This window comes from Tursiops truncatus, chromosome 1 (genome assembly GCF_011762595.2).
Source record: "Tursiops truncatus isolate mTurTru1 chromosome 1, mTurTru1.mat.Y, whole genome shotgun sequence".
Taxonomy (NCBI): Eukaryota; Metazoa; Chordata; class Mammalia; order Artiodactyla; family Delphinidae; genus Tursiops; species Tursiops truncatus.
The window spans coordinates 45,546,585-45,572,605 of record NC_047034.1 but is presented as its reverse complement, the minus strand read 5'-3'; the positions used below and the strand labels follow the sequence as shown (position 1 = coordinate 45,572,605).

The following is a 26,021-nucleotide window of genomic DNA, read 5'->3' as shown; positions in this document are numbered from 1 at the left end:
TGTTGGTCACGATCCACTAAATCAATGGGTAAACGAATGAGCTGTGACCTCCCCGTTTGAAAAGCACGCTATATAATGCTGGATATCCAGTCAGAGATTTCTTGATGGAGGAAATGAGTCTTATTTATATTGGTAGAGAAGTTATTCCAGCAAGCCAAAAGGCATGGAAATGAAAACAAAAACAAAAACAAAAAATCCCTAGGTGCTTTGGGGAACACAAATAGATTATTCTGGCTGAAATGGGACATTCATTTCATTGGAGTATGGGGTATGAAAGAACTTCAGAAAGAAAGTCTATTGTCAAACCATAAAGAAACCTGAAAGCTAAAGGACATTCAGTGCAACAGGCAGAGTCAGTAAAATTCTGAGAGTAGTGTAATTTGATAAAAGTTATGTTTTAGTAAGATTAATTTTTTAAGTCTCTGAAGCAAAAACCAGAGAGAAAAGAGTAAAATAGGTATTTATAATAGCTTAGGAATAAAATTATATTAGTTTCAACAAGCACAGCAGCAGTAAGAAGAGAAAAAAATTAATAGAGCTTGGTAATGGCTGAGGTGTCTGGCCTGGATAAGAGGGAAAGAGTAATAGTGTTAATAAAGAATGAAATATACCAGGAGAGCGTTCTTTCCATCTCAATGGCTTCTTTCCCTCTGCCTTAAATATACAATTTTCTTGGGGAGAAAACAAAAAAACTCCCTCAACTGACTCTGCTGCCAACTCTCTTTAACTACCAACATAGAGGAAATCTCAAAATGAATGGTCCCACACTTCCACCTACTTTGAATCCTTCTTCCCCCTTTATTCTGCCACATTATAATCCTTCAAGGCTCTGTTTGCACCTAATTCTCCTAATGTTTGCTGGAACATCTCCTTTTGAAACTCTTTTTAGGAATTTATAATACCTTACACTACTTTGTGGTTCTCCTCCTCAGTCTCCGAACAATCTCCTTTTCGCTGCTCTACTTCCTCCTCATTCCTCTTTGTTCTATATTCTCTTTATACCCTCTCCTCTGGAGAGTTAACACCTACTCTTACGCTTCCACCGTATCTCCTGCACAAATAATTCTGTGCCCAAATTCCAGTCTGGCATCTGTTTCTTCCTTCTGCAGAATAATCTATTGTGTTATGCAATGACACATAAAAGGCTTTAACTAATCTAAATTCTCACACCATTCAAATGCAAACTAACTGAAATGTCAATATAAATTTCTTATATAGCTTGAAGAATTTTTTTTCCAGCCTCAAGCAGGTGAGGAACAATGGCTGCATCACAAAAATTGATTTTTTTACAATAGTGAAGAAGGATACAAAGACTGCTATATTTTTCAGAACTACTTACTCTTGGATAAGGAAGGCCACTGGTAGTATTGAAAGCTGGTAAAAGTTTGTAACCCAATTGCTTTGCCATTTGGAGAAGTTCATCATTGTACCACTGCATGTACTCGCCTTTTTCTTTCAGCATGATGGCCAATGAGTGTCCACCCAACAGACCCCTAAAATCACAGAGGTGAAACATTAGCCACATTGTACAGATACTTAAACATCATCACCTAAAAAGATGTGGGTATCTTATTATCAACAATTTAGAGTACATAAGCAAAGATCACAGAAGAACTTAACTTTTCCCCTAGCTCTGGCTACTCATTTTGTGGCAAACCATATTACATAGCCAGTATTAAAAAAAAAAAAAAAAAAAAATCAGATGTTTTATCTGTTGTAAAGTGTTTGGCATTCTTAAATACCTTAAATTTTCTTAAAATAAAAAACATCCTAGAAATCATTTATCTTAACAAATTTAACAGATTTGATTTTAAGAAATTTTAAATTTAATTATAGTATCATGAAATCTCTGACTCTTAGCATAACATTAAAAAAAAAAACTCCCCACTCTGTATTAAATGTAATAGACTAATACACTCTGTGAAAAACTACAAAGCTATTTCTTAAATTTAACTGAAGAATAGATTCACTTTGTCTGAAAAAGGAAATGAGTTACAATAACACAAAAGTAACCATTAAATATAAAACTACATGTTGAAACGTGAATTAATAAATCCTGTAATTCCTGTGTTCCAAGAATATTTCAAACTGTTTAGTTCAAAGGTAATCCTATAAATTCAGTTTCATTTGGCTTGAAGAGGTGCTGCTTAAGGTTAGTAAACTAGATAATCTGGCAAAAAACCTGCGACGTAGCTAATACTCAAATATTCGACCTATAGTCAGTCATTTTTTAACAACAAACAAAGATTGCCTTTGATTTGAGTCTACAACTATTCCCAAAGCCTGTTGCTCTCTGTGCCTCATATAATGCAGGGTCATCCCACAGCCTCTGTGTTTTATAATACCCCAACTTTTATCTTTTAAACATAAGAAATTTCTTGCTTTATTACCATCAAGGAATAAAGAGTGTACCCTTGGCTTTTCTGTTATTAAAATTAGAGCTTTAGTGTCTCACATACTTACCCAAGAACTCTGATGTTTGTTTCAAAGACTGATACAACTACATCATTATCTAAATTAACATCTCTCAAAACTTTTCTCACCGCATCTTCAAATTCTTTAGTTTTATTTAATACCTAGGAGAAGAAAATTATTGAAAACAAAGTCCTTTTCGACCAAGACATAGAGAAATATCCTCAAAATGAGCTGCTAATAGCAAGTTAATACCTTAAGACTCTAAAAAGTAACACATACAAAAAACTTTTCTCTTAAACCTATTATAAAAATGTGATACTATCGAAAACTGAAAAAAAATTAAATGCTTATTTATATTGCAAGGAATCTTTATTTAGACACACTTCTTTTTTTAGACACACTGAAATATCACTAGGACTTTAAAACAATCATCATCTGAACTGTCAGCTGGTGTGTATGACCCATGACTTAGAGCTACAAGAGGTGAGCTCTACTGGGATTTGGCTTCCAAGTCAAAACAAAACAAAACAAAACAAAAACCGCCCTATTCACCAAACATCATTTAAAAAGTTGCTTAGTCTCAGAAGAAAGCACATCCTTCAACTGATCCTAAATCATACACCACTTGCCGTCTTCACCCCATGGATGCCGCAGCCCCTAACTAAGGAGGCAGTGCAATGTTGGGGTCAAGACCAAGCCCTGATTTGAATTGTAGTTCTTACTTCTATCTCTGAGCCTATTCCTTCATCTACAAAAAGAGGGAACACCTACTCTCATAGGTTTGTTTTCCTAAATGAGGTAAGGTATGTAAAGTACTTTTAGTAGAGCACCTGACTTAGTTAAGTGCTTGATATCATTACTATTATTACCATTATTACCATGAGGGTCTACAATCCTAAGTTAAGAACTCTGAATGCTTGCAATGAGCTCCATGAAGGTGGGGTGGGGGTGGGGTCACTGTCATTACACAGGTTGCTTTAATTTTTCAGTCTAAATTAAGGCTGCACAAGTAGATGTTACTTAGATCCCAGGTCCATTAAAAGTGGTTTCCCTTTACTTGACTGTTTAATCTTTTTGTTTGATAATATTTTATAGTGCTTTCTCACTTGATTTGATACTTCACTAAAAATTCTAATTTAAGTATTAAGCATTCCATAAGAGCATCTGACTAAAATTCAAGTAAAATTTAGGGTAAGCCTTGAGTAAAATATAATACAAAACCTGATTTTAAATTGAGTGCTTTCCCTTCTTAATCTCAAAGTCCGTGTAAATTTTGCAGCCACAAATGCAGATGCGCACAGCCCTCTAGCACTTCTAGAAGGAAACACAACTGTTCTACTCACTCCTTACACACACACCCCTTCTTAGTATCATTTTGTTCATTTTATTCTTCCAAAGTCTATCTCCCGAGAACTGTTCCCAAGAATAGCACCAACGCTATTTGTTTCAAAGGAGAATAAAAATGGGAAGAGAGTTCTTTGCCCATAATTAGCTAAAAATTCATTCTAACATCTCCATTAGTTGATGAGTTTCTTAAGCACCTAGCTGATAACAAAGAACAAATTCAGGTCTCTTCCCTTCCCCCATTATCTTTAATTTGTTCAATATCTTTCTTTCTGTAGATTTCATGGCCATGTTGAATTTAGTGGTAAATTTAAAGTTTTAGTGCTTGACTTCATTACAATCAATAGAAACTAGATGGCTAGAATTATGAACAAGAGTTTAAACTGAAAGATCAAACTATGACAAGAGAAGTTCTACTTTACATATTATGGTATGACCAAAATAAAAACAATAAGGTTGCATCCTGTCCCAAGTGATATGTCCTCTAAGATTTTCAAATAAACAAACCACAAATCAAAAAATGATCACAGGGGCTTCCCTGGTGGCGCAGTGGTTGAGAATCTGCCTGCTAATGCAGGGGACACGGGTTCGGGCCCTGGTCTGGGAGGATCCCACATGTCGCGGAGCAACTAGGCCCGTGAGCCACAATTACTGAGCCTGCACGTCTGGAGACTGTGCTCCGCAACAAGAGAGGCCACGATAGTGAGAGGCCCGCGCACCGTGATGAAGAGTGGCCCCCGCTTGCCACAACTAGAGAAAGCCCTTGCACAGAAACGAAGACCCAACACAGCAAAAATTAATTAATTAATAAAATCCTATACCCAACATCTAAAAAAAAGATCACAAAGTAAATTAGAAATATTAATAGTTGTATTGATAAAATGTACAAGATAACTTTCCTTCGAAACGTAGGAAACAACTTCCAAACTACTTTAATTTCTTCTACTACTTCTGTTTAAATAGGTATCTATTGATAGATATCTTAGATATCTAATCTAGGTCCTTCTGAAGTGAAAACAGGGGCCCCGAGAAGCTAAATAATTTGGCCAAGGTCACATATCAATATTAGGTGATCACTTCTTGGTACTCCCGGCTACGAGGAGTTAGAACTCAAGTTACACCAAACATTACTGAAAGTGTGGTCCACGGACCAGCAGCAACAGCACCACCAAGTGGCAACTTACTAGAAACACATGTCCTTGGGCCCCATCTGCAGTCTACTGGATCACAATCTGCATTTTATTTTAGCAAGATCCCCAGATGACTTGTAGTACACTGAAGTTTAAAAAGCACTGCATTATTACACAGTGGTTCTCAAAGTTTGGCATACGTTAGAATCATCTGGAAGCTTGTTAAAAAAACAGACTGCTGGGCCGTACTCCCAGACTTTCTGATTCAATGTCTGGGATGAGGCCCTACAATTTGCATTTCTAACTAGCTGCCAAGTGATGCTGATGCTGGTGGTGCTGGAATCATATTTTGAGAACCAATGTCGAAGTGGTATAACTTCAAAGCAGAATAGAACCTTTATAATAATGGCTGCTCTATTAGAGACCAATAGGTTTCTAAATATAGGAAAGTTAGGCAGCCTAGAACCACATTTTCTCCTTCATTTCTGATAAAAATTTTAAAAACACAGAGAATATCTGAGGTCCATGTTCATAAAAATCAATGAGAGCTTACAGAGAGATGATGGAGAACCTACTGTATATAAGGATAAAGCCAAGATGACAGAATGAGAAACAAACTTAAGTCCACCTATGGTCTTTCCTAATACACAGCTACTGCTCCTCGCTCACCCTACCATATCAAGATCGAGCTGATGTGCACCATCCAGCTATACTTATAAATAAATAACACCACTTAGTTTCTCCCAGGGTGGTAATTTGTGCCTCCTGGGATACTTGTTTATCTTTTTCTCTTCTATTACAGCAGAACACTATACCAAAAATAAGACCACTAAACCAAAAATAAGGTACACAATATTCTCTCTCATTCTCATAGCCATTATAACATGGTTCACACATTCCTTTAATCTCTGAAAAATGAAGTCACAACTTTCAAAACCCTGATACAGCTAGAAAGGTCTAAACAACCACAGTCTTCTCAACAAAAAAGGTCTTCTCAACCATGGCTGAATTTTATAAGCAAGAAGAAGCTTTAGAGGAATAAATAATAATGCCCAGTCCCACTCCAGGAAAATTAAATCAGAGTAACTTGGGAGAGAAGTATATTTTTTAAAACTTCACAGGTTAAAAAAAAAAAAAAAAAAAAAACTTCACAGGTAATATTTCCAAGGTGCTGATATAGTTGACAGTCTCTGGTTAAAAAAGAAAAAGAAAAAAGAATCACCCAGTGAAAGAAGAATGTAGAATCAATACTGGGAAGAAAAGCCAGGTTCTGAAAAATTTCTGCCACCACAAAGGTTTTTTGTCCTTTTAAAAAAATATTAATCAATACTTCAGACATTAACTCAAAGTTGAGAACTATGCCTTAAGGAAAATCCTGAAACAAGCCTAATTTTTATACCATAAATGATCTGAGAGTGAAGAACCAGAAAGATACTACCTTTAGAAATCATGACATCTGGAATTCAATCATTCCCCTCTGCCATCACAAACTGTCCCCAACTAGAATTAATTTAAATGATTTTGTATCCCATGTGGTTTAAAAGGAGTGCCAAGTAGTGATCACTTGGTGCTAAAAATCACTTCTGATAAAAAATTTAATTTTTAATGAACATAACACATAAAAATTCTAATTTAACAATTTTAGTATGATTGTGGCACGTCTTTCTGGAACAAGAATATCAAGGGCATTTTCTAGAATTACTTTCTTCCAATATCATCAACCTCCTTGTCCAAAGGGAAACAACTTTCCTGATTAAGGGGCCATCACATAAACTGACAATACCTATAAATTATTTGAGTATCTCCATGATTCTACATAATTCACTTGACATTCACATGACGTTATCAATTCAAGAGTGTGAAAGATTTATTTAGAAGCAAAGATCAAATCATCTTAAATTCTGAAGGCTTCTATTTCAGACTTACTGTGTAACGATTATATTCGTAATACTTGAGTGCACATATTAAGAAATATATAAAATAATTCAAGAAGAATCAAACCTACCACAAGAGTGTCCAAAGAATCAATCAGTGTCAGGGAAAATCTAAGAAACAAGTATAGTAAGATATACATTAGAATTCTGAATATCTTATCCATGAATGTATAAGCAGACATATCTACATCCTACTGACTGGAAGCTTCCATTAACTAGTACTTCCATGCATCTACAGTGCCATGTAACTTGTAAAACACTGAAAGAACCTGAAAAGCCTTAACATCACATTTATGTTCAGCATAACTACATATCTTTCAAAATGAACAGAAATATTCATTAGCTCTTTTAAAAGCAAATAAAAATACTAAAGCATCAACATCTTATAACACATCAATGACTTTATATACATTCTAAAAGTTACATCCATCTTAACAAACTACTCAACTTTTCACTGATCTAAGAGGTAAACTGATTAATATTTTACAAAAGATAACAGAAAGGAATAAAGGAACTTAATGTAATACTTAAAGCAGTCTTTGAAATTTAACCAATCCCCAGATACACAACGTACACTGCCTCTGAGATGTCTTAAGACTTGGGAACTCTCAGATGCCATGCCATCCCTTTGCTAATACTCACTTTCCCAAGGCATCATCAACATCACCCCGACTTGGTTCTTGGCCTCTAACTCGACCTCTGCAGGTCAAAGGCATGAGTTCATCAGCTGGGTACGCATGTTCCTGCAAGGAAAATCTCAGTGAGTCACTAAGGAAAACAAGAGAAAGCACCCATCATTTAGAGAACACAACTTTTCACAGGTTTTTTTTTTTTTTAAGTAAAATAAAAGTTAATCAAAAATTCTACTATCCTTACAGTGTATGGAACCTTAAAAGAAAAAAAAAACTTTTTAGCTATAAATACAATACATGCTTGGAAAAAAAATACAGGAAAATATTTCTTTGAAAATCTGACAATCCGTTTCCCCTCCACCCAATCTCACTCCCCAGAGATAATTACTGTTACAATTGGCATTTATCCTTCCAGATTTATCCACACACACTGAAATACATGCACATGTATCATTGAAAAATTCCATTTACAAATAGGTACTCATGCCATATGCATACACTGTCCTAAAATTTGTTTACTTAAATCACTATGGGGTTTTCCATGCTGGAATTTTACAGATGTATTTTATTCTTTTTAATAACTGCAAAGTGATAATTTAATATTAGTTAGTATTATTGAGTACTTATGTTCTAAGCACTGTTCTATATACTTTATTTATCACACAACCCTCTGAAACAGATTCAATTACTTCCATTTTATAGATGAGAAAACTGAGGCCCAGAAAAGTTAAGTAAGCCTATGTTATGCAACTAGTAAATGATGGATCCAGAATTCGAACCTGGCAACCTGACTCCAGAGCCCATACACTTACTTCATAGTACTTGCTCCTCATATTCTATTCCAAAGAATGAATATGCTAAAATTTATTTATTCCTCTATTGATGAATGTGCAGGTTGAACTCAATTTTTCACTGTATAAAAAATGCTTCAATAAACAGCTATATGCCCATGTCTTTTGTACATATGCTTGTATTTCTATGGATTAAATCCCTAAAGCCAGACCCAATGGGTCGAAGGTATGGATATTTAATTTTTGATAGCTACTATCAAACTGAAGACACCGATTTACACTCCTACAATACTCTTAACATAGGAGATGATCAATAGTTTACATTTTGCCAATAGCGTGGATAAAAAATGGTATCTCAAGTTTCATTATTGAGGATAAATATCTTTTTGTATTAGCCATTGCTATTTCTTTTTTTGAAATGTCTGTTTATACCCTTTGTTCATTTTCTATTGGTTGTCTTATTAGCCAAGAGACTCCTTATACACTGTTATACACAGTAAGCATTTTCCTCCCTTCTTTCATTTGGCTTTTAACTTTGTTTATGGTACTTTTTACTTTAAGCTTTATATATGTAGTTATATCTATTAGTCTCTTTCTTCATAGTTTCTAAATTTCAGGTATGGTTAAGAAGGCTATCTTGAGTCTCTGAAAACAGTACTCTTATAATTTTATTTTTATTATGTCTAGATATTTACTCCACCTGGAATCTAATCTTGTTTATGATGTGAAATAGGGATGTAATGGTATATGTTCCCCCAAATAGCCAATTTCTTACATATCACCTTTTAAAATATTCATCCTTTCCTTAATTGCTTGAAATACAGCTTATTAGTTCAAAAGTGTCTACACAAACATACAGTTGTGTAGCCTCTACTTTGTTCCACAAACCTACTTCCTGCTTCAAAACCATTATCTTAATCATTCTATCTTTGCAACATGCCTTGCTACTTGGTTAAGCAGTTCACTCCCCTCAATTATTTCCTTCTAAATTTTCTTAATGACTTTTTCAAGTTTACTCTTCTGGATAACTTTAAAATTTCCTTAAAATTCCACTGAGAGTTTAATTGGAAGAGCTTAAATTGGGGAGAATTGATATCTTTACCAATTAAATCTTCCAATCTAGGAATACTACATCAATGTATTAATTCAGATCTTCTTTTATGAATTCAGTTTCCTCATATAGGTCTCACATATTTCTTAATATTTCTTAATAGGTGCTTTTTTATTGAAATAGGTTGATGTACAGAATTATGTCAGTTTCAGATGTACAACAGTGATTCAACTAATAGGCACTTTATAGTCTGGCATACTATTGAATAGATTTTTTTAATGAATGACCATGACACAGTATTTCTAGTCTAGGTGATAATGAAGCACATGCAAGAATCCTCCCTCCTGTCTACTACACACAGTGAAATGTTGTATAAATTTTTAAAATTCTTTTTAATACATAGCTGAGCTTGAGAATGAGGAAGGAAATGTTCAAGTACTAAAACTGAATAGCTGAGTGTAGAAGGTGAAGCTGCACTGACCACAACATGGGCATTAGGAATAAAAAGACAGGCCTTAGTGGGAAATACGTTAATGGCCAAAGGGTATGAGATTTGATGCTGTTGGCCCTGCATGCGTGGCCATAAGCCAGTGAAGTAGGTTCTTTAAGTTGGGTAGTTGCTTCAATGAAACTGGACTAGAATATCTCCACCTACTGGTTGAGGGTCTTAACAGAAAAGGAGGGAAATAAGAAAAACCTGCTGAAGTTTGTATTTTCTTCACCAGGGGAGTGTCCCTAAAAGATTCTTCTAAAATTAATAAAATGTGACTATGAGAAACATTTAGAAGCTAGAATCACTGTATTTACATATTTCAACTTTAGACAATATTTACTGACTACTTGACAAGAATAATAGGATTAATATACTCATACCTTTCCCCAATTCAACTCAGGATTTTTATCAATTATATTATTATAGGCAGTTTTCACTTTGCATGTTTTCACTATACACTTAAAAATTGAGATCCACAATTTACTTAAATAAACTCTCAAAAACATAGTTCAAATCTCAGGTACCACTGTATTATTAAGTAATTGCACAGAATGCAAACTTTGATGCTTGTTCTTCAATCCACAGATCACTATGTAAATAATCAGTGATCAATCACACAACTCCTTTCAAAGTGGAATTAGTGACTGATCACTGTGTATCTATTGTTTAGTTCACAGACAGCAAGCATGAAGTTATGTGCCTTTCACCTAGTGATAATCCTACATGACAGTTTGACAATTTATAAAAATAAATAATCAAAAGAGGAAATTAACCAACGAGGATGAAAGTTCACAAAGAAAGGAAAAGTGATAACACTGTAAGTGAAATTCAAATTGAACATAAAAGGGGTTATAGAAGAAACAGCTGACCATGGAATGTTGATACTGCTGCCATTCAAACAGTACCTAGATATGCAGCCAGAGGAATTTAGTGAAGGCCAAATTATCCACATAGATGAAAAAACTGGTTGTGACATAAAAGGATAAAGACATTGCAGAGGAAATATTGCCTGCAGAAAACTCCCCATTAAAGGAATTCCCAGGGATATTTCATGACACAGAGGGCAAAGGATAAAATTTTTGAAGCTGATCCAAATATTGAAATTTTTATACCTTCTATACAAGGTATAGCAGAGATGTATGGTCCACATCTTGAGTTATACAATGAGAAGAAGGCAAGCAAGGCAAGCACTATTCTAACTTAGTGAAGATCCCACATGCCACGGAGCACCGAGGCCCATGTGCCACAACTGCTGAGCCTGCGCTCTAGAGCCCACGTGCCTAGAGCCCGTGCTCTGCAACAAGAGAAGCCACCACAATGAGAAGCCCACACACCACAACGAGGAATAGCCCCCACTCGCCGCGACTAGAGAAAACCTGTGTGCCGCAATAAAGACCCAATGCAGCCAAAAATAAATTAATTAAAAATTTTTTTAATTAAAGTAGACTAAATACAAAAAGCACCGCAGACTGCAATCCTTCAAGTATTTTAAAAAGTTTTGTGCTCTACAATGATTTATTTCCTGAGGAAAGGATTCCAGGCAACAAATGTTTTGATATAATCAGAATCCACATGCAGCTACTAAATTCTGAATTCAATATTTCATAATATTAATACTATATATATATTTTTAGTATAAATTCCTAATTACTTTTACATGTGTCTTTTAGACGTCAAGTTCCTAACTACTTTTTCAGTTAATTCCAATAGAACCGTGATTTATCAGAATACACAATGTTTTTATTGCTTTATAGTTTTGTTTTTGTTTTTACATCTTTATTGGAGTATGATTGCTTTACAATGGTGTGTTAGTTTCTGCTTTATAACAAAGTGAATCAGTTATACATATACATGTGTTCCCATATCTCCTCCCTCTTACATCTCCCTCCCACCCTCCCTATCGCACCTGCTTTATAGTTTTATATCTAACACATATAAACAACACTTAGAAGTAACTCAAGATAAGTAATATTTTTTAAAACTTGCTGATATATTTTGTAAGGTACTTTGTAAGAGATCATTCAAACGTTAATCTGATTGTAAAGAGCTCTTGACTTTTTAAACCGCTGCTTATAAAGCTTAATACTACTATTTTTAGGGTTTTGCAAAACACTCACAAACATACACAAACACCTTTGTCTGAAATAAACTCAAACCCGAAGCTCATCCAGGTAAGAAAAATATTAATAGCAACCCCAAACCAGAATAATCAAATAAGGGAGTTCTGAACCAGGTGTAAAAATACTTTATGTCCCTGTTTCAACATTAACGATAGAAACAAAACCACAGCCTTTTCTTTGGGTTAACCACAAAGCTAACTACAGTTGGTTTGCATAAATTCAGAGAAATGCATACATGGCACATAAACAGCTGTATTACACTTCAAACATCCTGGCTATTTGAGGTTACAGTAATGCCTTCTCTTCACAATGTATTGCCAAGACAAAGGATAAGAAATTCATACTGCTATGACTCAGAGCCAGAAAAAAAAAAACCTTTAAAAATTATCACTCAAAATAAAACTCAGGTGATAAAAGAGTCCTATATCAATTAAGTAGAACAGGTGCCTAGCTAAAAGTAAGAGCAAAAACATAAAATAAAACAAAACATAGTAGACTCTCCACATCAGATTCTAAATTTACTGCCACTTTGATATAACTCTGCCTCAAAACACTCAAATCAAAGTGGCATCCAAAACTGACTTTTTAGTAAAACCAATTCCAAAAACTAGGCAAAGGGAAGAGACTTTATTCTACTAATAAGACAAAAGTATTATTTATAATAGTGAGTTATTGAAGATATCAAATCTATTTAATTTCCCATAAAGTTACATACATTTCAAATGGTTTATTCCAGATCCTTATTGTTAAACACCTCCCTCCTTGAGGCAGGTAAGGTATTCCTTCCTAAAATAAAAACTAAATGACACTTAATAAAAGATAGATGTATCGTATATTGATAGCATATGCTAATTACTGATTGAACTTGCATAATTTCTCAGTTCTCCTTTCACTCCAAGTCAAATTTTCCTTTTTCCTTTTGTTCACTATTTATACTCACTTATTAAACCATTTTTCAGGTGTTAAGGATTCCATTTATCTAAACTATTAAATTATTAATACTTCTACATTGAACATATGATCCTTGGAGGTAACATATTTTCTGGAACGTTTCTCAGCGCTGAGGAGAAATAAGTAATAAAACTGCAGTTGTCTCATAAAATTTTAAATTAATCACAACAGAGTAGAGTGTTAGCATGCTTTAAAAGTTTCTAATCAAAATACGATGAGAACAAAAGTTTCCAAATTCTTCAATATATGTTAATCAATTTGGTTTTGATCAATGATAAAATTAATTGAACTTATGAAATAATATTATATGAAATAAATAAATGATAATAAATAATGTTATAATGAAATAAAGTCCTGCTACCAACAGATTGTTTTAGGAAGATTGTTATCAATAATGCAGAAAAAGCATTTGACATAATTCAGTAAATACCCTGTGATGATGAAAATCCTCAGCAAACTAGAAATAGAAAGGAACTTAATATAGAGCATCTATGAAAAACCTACAGCCAATATCATACTTAACAGTGAAAGGCTAACTGCTTTCTCCATAAGATTAGGAATGAGACAAGGATCTCACCACTTCTTTTCAACATAATACTGTAAGTCCTAGCCACTGCCATAATAAGAAATAAAAGGCACATAGTTTGGAGGAAGGAAGAACGAAAAGTCTTTGTTTGCAGATGACATGATTGACCATGTGGGAAATCCTAAGGAATCTACCAAAAAAGCTACTAGAAATAAGTGAATTTAGCAAGGATCTAAGGTTATCAGAAAAAAGTTGTATTTCTGTATAACATGGACAATTGGAAATTAAAATTTGAAAAACTACCATTTACAATTGCATAAAAAATGTGAAATAATTATGAATAAATTTAACAAAAGATGTGCAAGACCTGTACACTGGAAAGTACAAACCATTGCTAACATTAAGAACTAAATAAATGGGCAGAGACATCATGTTCATGGATTGAAAGACTTGATACTGTTAAGAAGTCAATCTCTCCAAATTGATCTATAGATTTCAACATAATCCCAATCAATAGCTCAATAGGCTTTTTTTTGTAGAAATTGACAACGTGATTCTAAAATTTACATGGAAATACAAAGAACCTAAAATATTCAAAACAATTTTGAAAAAGAACAAAGCTGATAGACTTACATTGCCTGATTTCAGGACTTAATATCACGTAACTCAAGACAGGGTGATATTGATGTACAAATACATATTTACCAGTGGAAAAAAATACAGAGTCTACAAACAGATCCATGCATATACAGCTAATTGATTTTACAAAGGTGCCAAAGTAATTCAGTGGGGCAAAGAAATACTTTTTTCAACAAATAGTGCTGGAATAATTGGATATCCACATAGAAAAAATATATATATAAAGAAACCTTTACCTCACATCATATATACAAACATTAACTCAAAATGGGTAATAGATCTCATTGAAAAAGCTAAAATTATAAAACAGCTAGAAGAAAACAAGAAAATCTTTGTGACCCTGGGCTAGGCAAATATTTTTTTAGGTAGGCTATAAAAGAGATGAATCATAAAAGAAAAAGGATAAATTGGACTTGGTCACAATTTAAAACATTTGCACTTCAAAAGACATTAAGAAATTAAAAGGCAAAGTACAGATGGGGAGAAAATACCTGCAAAACACATATGTGATAAAGGACTGATATCCAGAAAATATCTCTCTCTTATGACTCAGTTATAACAGGACAAATGACCTGATTTTAAAATGGCAAGAGATCTGAACAGATGTTTCACCAAAAAAAGATTTACTAAGCACATGGAAAGATTTTCAACATCATTAGTCATCAGAAAAAAATCAAATTAAAATCACAACAAAATACCACTACACACCCACTAGAATGGCTAAAATTAAAAAGACTGAAAATACATAGTGTTGGAGAAGGTGTGGAGCAACTAAAATTCTTATAATTGCTTGTGTGGAATGCAAAATGTTACAGTCACTTTAGAAAAGTTTGGCAGTTTCTTATAAAAAGTTAAACTTAACCTTCCCATATGACCTAGAAATCCCATTCCTAAGTATGAAAATGTATGTCCACATAAAAATTTGCATTCACAGGTTCACAGCAGTCTTTTAGTAATAGCCAAAGACCAGAAACAAGCTAAATATTTATCAACTGGTGAATGAATAAATAAACTGTGTTCTATCAAATCAACGAATACTACTGAGCAATAAATAGGAACTACAATATCTCCAACAACATGGACAAATCTCAAAAACAGCATGCTACAGGAAAGAATGTGAGCCAAAACACTACATACATATTTTAAGATGCCACTGATATGAAATCCTAGAAAAGGGAAAACTAGTGACAAAGAGCCAATCACAATGGTTGCTAGAGGTCAGAAGTGGAGAAAAGGAACTGACTGCATAGGAGCATGAGGAAGCTTTTTGGGGTGATGGAAATGTTCTAGATCATAAATGTGGTGGTGGTTAAACAACTATATACAACTGTCTGACTCAGAACCATGCATTTGAAATTGGAAATCTTTTTCTCTATAAATTCTACCTAAATAAATAGAAAGACCTGGTTCTATTAAAATCCTACATGGAGTATCAGAGTGTGATTTAAAAAAACAAAAACTATGAGAGGATACTAGAGAATTTCTTAAGTCATTTTGGCAGATTTTTAGGATGTTCTATAAGTAGAGGCCAAGGAACAATGGTTAATAAAAGGTAGTCCTACAATCGTCTATGCAAAAAAATGTACATACATTTATATCTTCCCTCCTCCCAACTATTAATATCACTTCTAAACTACTTTATTTACAGAAGTACTCTTTTTGATGAAGAAACTATCAAAAAGAAACATTAGGTACACAGTTTCAAAAAGGAAATATGAAAAGGTTCTAGAGATGGATGGTGATATTTACACAACAATGTGAATGTAATTAATGCCATAGGACTGTACACTTAAAAAGGGTTAAAATGGTAAATTTTATGTTATGTATATTTTACCACAATAAAAAATGTTTTTAAAAAATTAGAAAAAAAATAATTCTAAGAAAACTTACATAAATCTAGAAATCCACAAGAAAGTTACATTTTAAAACAGTTCCTTTTATTTAAATGATAAAGACTGATCTCTTTCTCTGAACTGTACACTCACAAAATCAAGCTTAAAAGTGGTTATTGGTATGATGCTACTAGTTAAAGGAAACTGTGCTTACCAACGATTTTAGAGTTTATTTATAATGTTTAGGGCTCTACCAAAGTAGTTTCTGCTTATAACAGTGAATAATTGAGTTATCTACAGTAGACAGGAAAAACATTACAAGACAAAGATCAGATCAGAGAGCTCAGATCCAAAATGGTTATTTGGTGGCCTAAATACATGTATTTTGTCATCTAAATTAATCTGCAAACAGACCTCAGTACAAATACTAAAAACATGCTAATAGAAGCCCTAAAGTAGCTGTGGTCTAAGGTAAATAAGGTCACTCAAGAACTGCCAAAACAAACATCTAATTTCATGCTATTTGGGGAAAAGAGAAAGCCATCTGTGCAATTCATTGTGGATAAACTGCAGTCTAATTGGGGCTAGAGATCTGTCAAGTACAGTTGTTACGATTGTCGGTACTTATGCTATCAATTGATAAAATCAGAAAATTCCTGGAGGTAACACCAAGAGATGGTAGAGATGCAGTAATCTACCTAAGGCTGGCAGGGCATTGTTATTGAAAAACAGCATTAATAGAACCTGGGGAGTCATTAAAAAAAAAAAAAAGCTCAAAGGCTGCATGCCTAGAACAAGGAAAGAATGAGTGTGTTTGAAGAAAGTTCTATGCACAATCTGGGGAATGAGTTCTGAGTTAAAGCCTCGACAAATTTTAGGAGGGCAATTTCAATCTCAGGTAGAGAATGAATTACTAGTAGCAGTGATGGTAGCAGCAGCAGTTGGTAGCAGTAAACTCTTACACAGTGCTTCCTATTTGCTGGACACAAGGTCTAAGCACTTTAATTGTATTAACTTGTTTAATCCTTACAACAACATTGTGAGGCAGGTGAACCATTTTAGAGAGATGAAGAAATAGGTTCAGGGAGATTTGGTAACTTTCCCATTGTAACCCAGCTGGTAGGTGGCAGAGCCACCTCAGGGTGTCCTGCTTCATTTCCAGAGTTCTTGCTCTTAATCTTTGGAAAATAAGTGTTTTCCCGGGAACCAAGGAAGTTAAAAGGAATTGCTGTAATTGTATACTAGACTGGAGAGAAATATTTTTAAAAACTAGTAAGAAATGAAAAGTTTTCAACATTTATTAAATGCCTACCATGTGCCAGGCATTTTACATTTTAGCATACTAGGCAACTGACTACACCAAAGTAAACAGAGTTATAGATCCCCAAATTTACCATTAACTTGTATTTTTAATAAAATTTACTAAATGATTTCTTTGATTTTAAAAGGCAAAGATATATCACAATAATCAAATGCAAAAAAAAAATCTGATTACACCTTCACAAGAATTCAATTCAGTTCTTTCAAAACCAAAAAACCAAAACATAAGACATTTATGTACCAGGCATGATGCTAGCTAGGCACAGGCACAGAAGATGAATTTATTAAAAATTAAAGAAAATGGTCTCTTGTTCTCAAAAATCCTAGAATCTACAATAATCCTTTGTACTTATCCCCATTTTACATAGGAAGACACTGCTCAGGGGGATTAAATGATCTGTTTAGGGTCCAAGCTAAATAGCTGAGATAGGATTTGAACTCAAACCCGTCTCACTATAAAACCTATATACACTTTTACTCTACAGCAAGCTAACAGTGTTTCTGAGTATAGGAACTAGAAAAAATTTTCAGCTGACTTCATATAACAAGTACAGGGCACCTGGTCTCTGTTTAATATTTTAGAACTGTTTCATGTTAGTTGAGAACTTGAAAAGGGGAAGTGTGAATTCTAGACTAAATCTTGGGTTACAAACCTCACATAAATTGAGCATAGCACAAGTATATTGCAAGAGTCACTCATGTTGTAAAACAGTTGAATATTTTAAAATACATATTGCAGTAGACTGCAGATGGGTGTGACTCCACTGGAAAAATGGAGAGGGGTGTTAATTCCAGGAGTTTCCAGTCTTTGGAATTGAAATCCCTCTCTTTTAGATCTTGTAGGCAGGTAGGTATAATACAAAGTTACCCAGTTAGGGTCCAATAAATAGGAATTGGACCAGGAAGTCCTCTGAGGGCTGCCCTTGGTAGCTGCTCTGTCAGAAACCCATTTCTATAGTAGGGAAAAATGTACTGATATAACTTTCAGCTGTTTACCTAATAAGGAACAAGATGTTAAAGATACCGTGCTTTACAAAGAGAGGACCCTATTCAGAGTGAGATGTATTGAATTAATCCAGCTGTACACCACTGCATTCAACTTTGGAACGAAAAGTACGCATTTATGACATGGCTTAGGTTTGAGGGTGTATCCTGGACCCACTTGGCCGCCTTAAAACTACTAGCTTAGATTTGTTAAATTATGCTTTGCCCAAACTGAATTAACCAGGGATAAATGATTTTGAAAGAAATGTTAAGGGAATAGCTGCGTCTTGAGAAATGAATTCAAAACTGTGTTTTCAACATGGTTAAAAATACCTGAAACTTCATCTCCATCATGTCCTAAAAACATTTAAGAACTCAGTGTGTACTCTTAAAAACTGTACAGTATAAAAGGGAATAAGAATTATCAAATATAAGACATGTTTAAAAAATACAAAAATGCATAAAAGCATATGTACTTACATGTTCATAAAGGTAATGTCAATATATAAAGATTTTGGGCTAACAGAAAAATAGACTCAGAATCAGTTGAAAAATTCTTAAAGCAGAATCAATTAAAGTTAGTTCTCTGCCAAACTTTTCCCAACTACATTTTATAGGCCTTAATCATTAAAGAAGATCTGCTGACATAACAAGGCATAAGAAGTAATTCTCAGAATAATTTGATTAAACTCTTCAAAATTACACAAATTTACATGTAAAATTATGTCTTGAACTCTAAAATTTGCTGGCTAGTTATCTTTTAAAAATTATTAGCACTATGTTTTTGCAGTTTAAGATCATTTTATTGAGTGGCAAGAGGTGGCCAGGGCGGGGGAGCAGCTACAGATGTCCTTCCCCACCTCCTACCCCTGTACTATAGGGGGATTAAATTTTTAATTGTGGTTCAAAACATGTAACAGAAAATTTACCATCTTTAAGTGTAAGTTTAGCAGCGTTAAGTATATTCACCATGGCGCAACAGGTCTCCAGAACTTTTTCATCTTGTAAAACTGAACTTGCTACTTCATCTCAAGTGAGCACTAAGACATTTTAAAACAATATGGATCAGCATATCTAGAAAGCAAAATATATTCAAATCAAGGCATACTATGAGGATATAATTTGGACAGAAACTAGGTGACAGTTTGACTCTCTTAAGCAATTGTTTTTTTCAGAGTGAATAAAGTAATTTTGTAAATAGTTTTTTTTTTTAATTAAGAGAATCATTTTCCTTAAGGCCAGAGATAACATTTTATTCATGTTTACATCCACCTTAACTATATATTTAATAAACACTGTTGATAGCATCAAAGGAAACTATTTAAATACAAAGTTTCATAATCTAATTCAATTTATTCTTACCTATTCAATAAATTGGTTCTCTAAGAACCAATATCAGGAATACTCTGTTAGCCTATGTTTGTACTATTTTTTAAAAACTTCCTTTAAAAAATTAATAACAATTTTTTAAAGGAAATAAAACTTATTAATTCAGGTTTTAAAATTCCCAGTCGACTGTGCTCACATAATAATCAGCTCTCATAAATGGTATATAAAGATAAGCTTTCTACTTACCATGTAGTTACCATAAGCATGATCAAACATTTCCAGTACTTGATTCCTAATTTTAAAAGAGCAGAAATGGGAAAAAGTTAAGTATATTCTATTTATTATCTTTCAAAAAGTTAATGCTCCTTCATAAACTTATACCAATAAAAAAACAAAAGAAAATTTAGTTAGGAAGGAACATAAAAAGGGTCAGGAAATACACCTATGTTAGTAGACAAGCTTTCATGAATCATGCAGAGATGAGCCAAACTTTTCCTATTCTAGCAATTTATGTAAAAGTCATTTTATAATATTTCCTAAGAAAACTGCTGAATGATACATGCCATGCAGAGAGAAGAAAATATGATGATGAAAAACAATTACCTCTTAACAAAATTATTTAACATAAATGTCTTGAAAGGGGAAAATATTGAAGAGACCCAAAAGAAATAACTGTTACCATTTATTGCTTATACTATACATTCTACCAAAAGAAAGGGGTTGGTGTGTGTATTGCTATGAAATAAGGATACTCTATGAAGCCTCTGCCTTTCCCCTTAAATGAATAAGATCACTAATGCCTAGTTTAACACATTTCTGTTAATGTTTGTCGTGTTTCCAAAAGATACATTTTATGATGTACCTTTGGCTCCTTTAAAAAACTCTGTCAAAAGTCAAATAAACAATATTCACCCCTGATACGAGAAAACTAATCCTCGAAAAGAGATCTGTGTATTTTGGCTAACTCTGTTTCTCAAAATCCCCAAAATGACTGTGTAAAATGGAAATTTCTGATCCCCACACCAGATTTACTAAGTCAAAACCTGCAAGATTGGGACCAAGGAATCAGTCTTTCAATTAAACACTCTCAAATTGGGGGAGTGAGGGTTATAGGAAAAACTGCAAAAAATGTTATGGCTAGGCAAGGCCAAGTCTCTCAATAATTAGCAGAAGAAAAAGATTTTAATAATCTTTTATTAATTCTTACTATTATTCCCAAAGTTCCAATCACTAATGGCAAGAATTGAAGAGAATATTAAAGAAAATGGCTGGATATATTTTTACTTTACCTCCGGTTATATTGCAATTATCATTTTAAAAATTGTAATCATGGATGATGAAATACTGGTAATAATATAGCTAGCAGACAGAAAAGGACTTATTTCCAGATCCTGGCTATAATAACCAGCAGAATCAAGTACACTCAAACTTGTGAACTGAACAAGCTAAGTCCTGACAACTTTTTACAAATAATAATCATTTAAAAACACCTAATCATTAACAAGGTGATAAGTCACTTTGCCAAAACACTAATTCTTTATATGTTTATATGTATGATAGAATATGGATCAAGTTATCTCAGAAAATTACAGAGTATCTCAAAAAATCCTTCTAGACTTTTTTTTTATTATATTGCAGGTGATAAAGAGCTCTCAAATTAGCTAATAAACAAACAAAAAAAAGGAGCTAAATTTTCCCTTCAAGCACTGATATCAATAAATGGAATATGGAAATTCTTTTTTCCTTCCCCTGAAATAGAATACAAAATTATTGTCAAGAAGTAAATTTCTGTAACTGGTAATAGTAGTGCCTAGACACGTGTATTACAGGTAACATAAGCTTTAACTTGTTAACCCAACTTTGCAAGCATTCAAGCTTCAAGACTATGAATAAATCACGACTGCAAACAAGGACACACTATTTTCCAATCCTTACATTTATGTAGCACATGATCATCAAATTTCACAACAAATACTTCAAAGTGGAGGTATTTAATATCCAGCTGAGCTCTCTCTCTTTCCTAATTACACATATAAGTCCTAACACTCATTTAAATACAGAATGGTAGAATAATTACTATATTATACAGAGATTTTTTTTCTATAAGGTTTTATATCTATTCAACAACTGGATAAAAATGTATTGGAAATTAGATCTATAAATCAGCTTTTTCTATAGTTACATTGCTTGCCAACATGCTACAGAAATTGAACTGTTTTATACTTCATTTTTTAAGTAAAAACATTAACAACTTTTGTAACATTTAAAAAACAAAAAATGAATTCCAGGAAGTATAAGACTACATATAACCAGGTAAATAATTCCATTAACTATAATATGCAAGCAACCGAGCAATTGCTATTACTATTCATAATTTCAGTCTTTATCATCAGTTTGGTTTGGGCTGGGGGTAGGGAAAGGGATAGGCATTTTCTGTTTTTTATCATAAATCATTATTTGGATTTTCAAAAAAAATTGTACAGGTAAACCTAATAAATCATAGTTCCGTTTCCTGAAAATTCCTGGATGAGAAAGCAGTCAAGCAATGTTTATTTGTGGTTTGTAGCTATAGACTCTTATTCTACTCTTACCCTAGAGTAAGGCAATCTAAATTAACAAGCCTAAATAATTGTAACTTCACTTTCATAAATGATCTCAAAATTTGAGCTGAAATCTCAAGCCAATTTGGTTGGAGCTCTACAGTTAAAAATTTATTTTGGTCAAAAATGAGTTATCCAATGACTTTTCTTCAAACAAACATTTTTAACAAAAAAAGTAGAAAGGGGAGTCGTGATCAAATAAAAATACTTGCTGTCCTTAACAGACTTGAAGCTTCTCTCTCCAAGTCTTATGGAAGTGTAGCAGAGTGGAGTGAGCACAGGCTCTGAAGTCATACAGACCCGGGTTTGAATACTGGCTCCACCATTTACTTAGCTCTGTAACGTTGAACAAGTCAACCTTGAGTCTCAATTTCCTCATCTGCAAAATGGGGATCGCATCCACCTCATTAAGAAGTAGAGAGGATTACAGAGATAGTATAAAGTGCCTGGCACAGAGTAGGGTATTCAGTAAAGCAGTTATCAGTGATACATTAAATTCACAAAGAGAAAATTTAAGACACTTATTAGAGTTTACTGGTAATTTTGTTTTGATAACTGACACTTTAAATTTTCCAACAAGTGTCTTTTATTGCTGTTTTATTTAAAAACTAATACAAGACTCTTGCAACAATTTAAACAATATGGAAGTCTGTATATGTCGATAAAATAAAACCTGATGGTTTGACCTCACCTCCATTGTAACTCTGGGAGGTAGTCATCTTTCCATGTTTTTCTGAGCTTAAGCAATTTCTTCTCCGTTTTTTTGTGTTTTTTTTAAACATGGGATACTACAGATAGTATTCTACAGCTTACATCTTTTTGGCCTTGGGAGTATATTCTGGGTAGCCTTCCGACGACCTAACTCCTCCTTAATATCTGAATATTATTCCATAATATGGATGCTCCAAGGAACAGCTCTGTTCTTTCAAAATGCACATCCCGTACACCTATCTCTACTTTAATAGTGCTTTTATTTCTGTAGGATAGATTCCCTGAGATGGGATTAATGAATCAAAGAATACATACAATTTAAATTTTAGGAGACTGTCAATAAATTACAGCAATTTACACTCCCACCAAGTTTCTTCTCACACCTCAACTATCCAGTCAGTACTCCATCCATGTATTGTGCTTTGTATTTACCAGCCTGATGGCAAAAAACCCAGCTATTTCATTGTTTTAGTCTGCATCTCTCACATTTATGAGGTTGAGTAACTTCATGTTTATTGACCATTTGCATTTCCTCTTGTGTGAATTAACTCTTCACGCCCTTTGCCCATTTTCTACTGGTTCCTGGCTTTTTCCTTATTCATTTGTGGGACCTGGTGTGTATTAGGAACACTTACTCTAAATTAAATGCCGTACATATGACGGATGATTTCATGACTTTCAAGACTGATAAAACTACTTTGAGTAAAGTGAATAGGTATATTTAATTGAGGCTTTTGAATACTACCATCAAATATTGTTCTACTATGAAAATGCAGTGCAAAAAACCACTGCAAGGAAATGCTAAAATGTGTAAAGTTCAAGTTCCAATGAACGCCCCCTATTCCGTAACAGGTGTAAACATGATTTCCTTAACTGCTGTGAGACCAGCAACATTTCCCACCTGGGAGCTCACTTGTGCAAGAAATCTAACCACGTCTCTGATGAAAGGCAACCTCGGAACTCTCGCGCGCAGGGAAACGGTGTGTAGCCCCCTTCACGGGCCAGTGACATGGCAGCCGCGTTGACACACCGCGGCTGGCCTTAAGGAGCCTGCACGTGTCACAGACGGCCCGGGCGACACCCCGACAGTCCCGCGAGGTAGCATCGCGGGCGGCGACCCCCACTTTCCCGGACCCTGTCCACCCCTCCAGGGTTCTCTCGAGGCAACAGCCGTCCCAATCGCGACAGGAGAGGCCACTGGGCGCCCGAGTCGCAATGACAGGCACCTCGCCCGTGGTCAGCCTCACGAGGAAACCCACCCCAGGCTTCCAAGCACCCTTACCCAAGCTTCTGTTTCTCCTCCCTACTCATGGGCGAGGCCCCCGCCGTCCACACGGACGTGGCCGACACCAGGCAGAGCGCGGCCGTCGCCGCCACCAGGCTCCATGGCGCTCGCTGGGGGACCGAGTACCCAAAGCCCCGGCCGCCGCCGGCTTCGCTCATGGCCCCGCGGTTCCGCGCACGCGCACGCGCAGCTGCTACGCCCGGCCGGTGGGACACATTGCCGGACGCCGGTGGCAAAGGAGCTGCGAGCCGTGTCGAGGCCGGGATGCGGAGGAACGCGAGCGGCCGCCGTCGCCGAGCTGCTTTCCGAAGCCAGTGAGCCGGTCCCCAGCGCCAGCGCTGCCACCGCCCTCCGCTCTCAGCAGCCCAGAGCGCCTCCCCCAGCTTTCCGGTGTCGTAGTCTAGGAAACCACCTCCCCAAACGCTACTTCCGGGTAGGGCCCAAGACGCTGAGCCTCAAGGCCAATGGGGGCCGGATCGGAGAGGGGCTGGCCCGGGGGACAGGAGAGAGCATTGGCTGGGAGAAGTGAGACGTGGACAAAAGGCGGGACCGGGGAGGGACCTTTCGCCTCGGCCATCCTCCGACCCGTGAACTTGAGGCCTGAAAACTACCGCTCCCAGCGTGCACTGCTTCCTCCGCGGCTCTCTCGCAATCCGACTCCACCGGGCTAAATTTCCACTCTGGGTGGGCGCGCTGCACCCTGTGACGTGTGGTCCCCCGAGGGGCTCGGGCGGTTCCTGCGATCCCTCCTCCTCCGGCTCCCTGCAGCCAGCCGCCCTACTCCGTGGGCTGCCGAGTCCCGGAGAGCCCGTCAGCTCTTCATCCCTCTTCCTACGTGTGCGTTTCGCTGAGGGCTGGCAGGATGAGGCTCAGACGGCCTCAGATCAGTGCTGCACGCCTTAGGGAAAAGTAGTCCTATTGGAGTAGTCTTCTGCCTTCAGGGAGATTTCAATACTGTAACAGCAAAAATGAATTGAGCCTTTGATGGCAATGTGCTGAGAGTTTTACTTGCATTCTCTCATGCACTCTTCTCAACTCTAATAGGTGAGTACCACCGCCCCCATTTTGCAAACGAGGAAACCGAGGCCAGAGAAGTTAGGTAATGAGCCTCGTCACACTGCTGGGTTAGATTCCAGCCAGCCTCTGTGACTTGGAAGCCCTTGCATGTAACCACAAGAGTGAAGGAGGGCACGGGGGGGCCTCGTACTTGATTAATAATAGTCATCTAGAAAGCTCAACGTAAGGAAGCTAGTGTGAGCTGCAAAGAAAGTTTAATGAAAATTGGTACTTGCAATTAATTTTGATGGCCGAGGGAAAATGAGGAGTAAAATCCTCTTGAAAAACCACACTGTTTTTCTTGTGTAATAATTCAGTAGGTAGGTGCGGAGTTTAGGAGCTTGGTCGTGACCTCTGTGACCACAGGAAATCGCTTACTCTTACCCTCAGCAGCTCAGCTGTTCTTCCTTGATTTCTATCATCTTACATCCTCTGCTTCCCTCTCAGACCGACCATTCAGGTGACACCAATGACTCCTCTACCTTTATTACCCCTCTCTGTCTTAAAATTTTAAGGTTTTCTTTTCGTTGGTTTCTCTTTGTACCATCATATCCCTGTGGTTGATTTCTAACTCAGTGTCTGTCCTGATCTCCAGACCCACATTTCGACCTCCCCACTAGAAATTCCCTTCTGTCTGGCCCAAGGGTAAGCTCAAATATAATAATGTTAACTGACTCCATATGTCAGAATCATCTTCAACTCATCCTCCTCCTTCACAGTCTATGCCCAATCACTTGACAATTACATAGATTCTACTTCTGCTATCACTACCTTTCTTTCTACTCCTGCTTCTTTTCAGTTCAAGCCTCCATTACCTCTTCCCTGAACCATCACAATAGCCTCCTAAATTATCTCCTTGCCACCCTAACTTTTCTCTA

General features: G+C 35.7%; 1 protein-coding gene across 4 annotated transcripts in view; it reads right to left on the bottom strand.

Annotated features, from left to right (window-relative positions):
* Positions 1-24,469, bottom strand: part of EDEM3 (ER degradation enhancing alpha-mannosidase like protein 3) — a 59,356-nt gene extending 34,887 nt beyond the window's left edge. Inside the window, exons 1-6 of one of the 4 annotated variants that reach the window (XM_019952696.3) lie at positions 24,085-24,469; positions 19,738-19,783; positions 7,466-7,566; positions 6,895-6,934; positions 2,464-2,576; positions 1,340-1,493 (exon numbers count right to left, since the gene is read on the bottom strand). In XM_019952696.3, the coding sequence (XP_019808255.2) occupies positions 1,340-1,493; positions 2,464-2,576; positions 6,895-6,934; positions 7,466-7,566; positions 19,738-19,783; positions 24,085-24,245 (615 nt within the window). In that variant the 5' untranslated portion in view covers positions 24,246-24,469. Of the gene's footprint in view, positions 1-1,339; positions 1,494-2,463; positions 2,577-6,894; positions 6,935-7,465; positions 7,567-19,091; positions 19,237-19,737; positions 19,784-24,084 lie in introns of those variants that run through there. The other 3 variants (XM_033853512.2, XM_033853520.2, XM_033853516.2) reach the window with 3 other exon arrangements.
* Between the last annotated feature and the right edge of the window lie 1,552 nt (positions 24,470-26,021).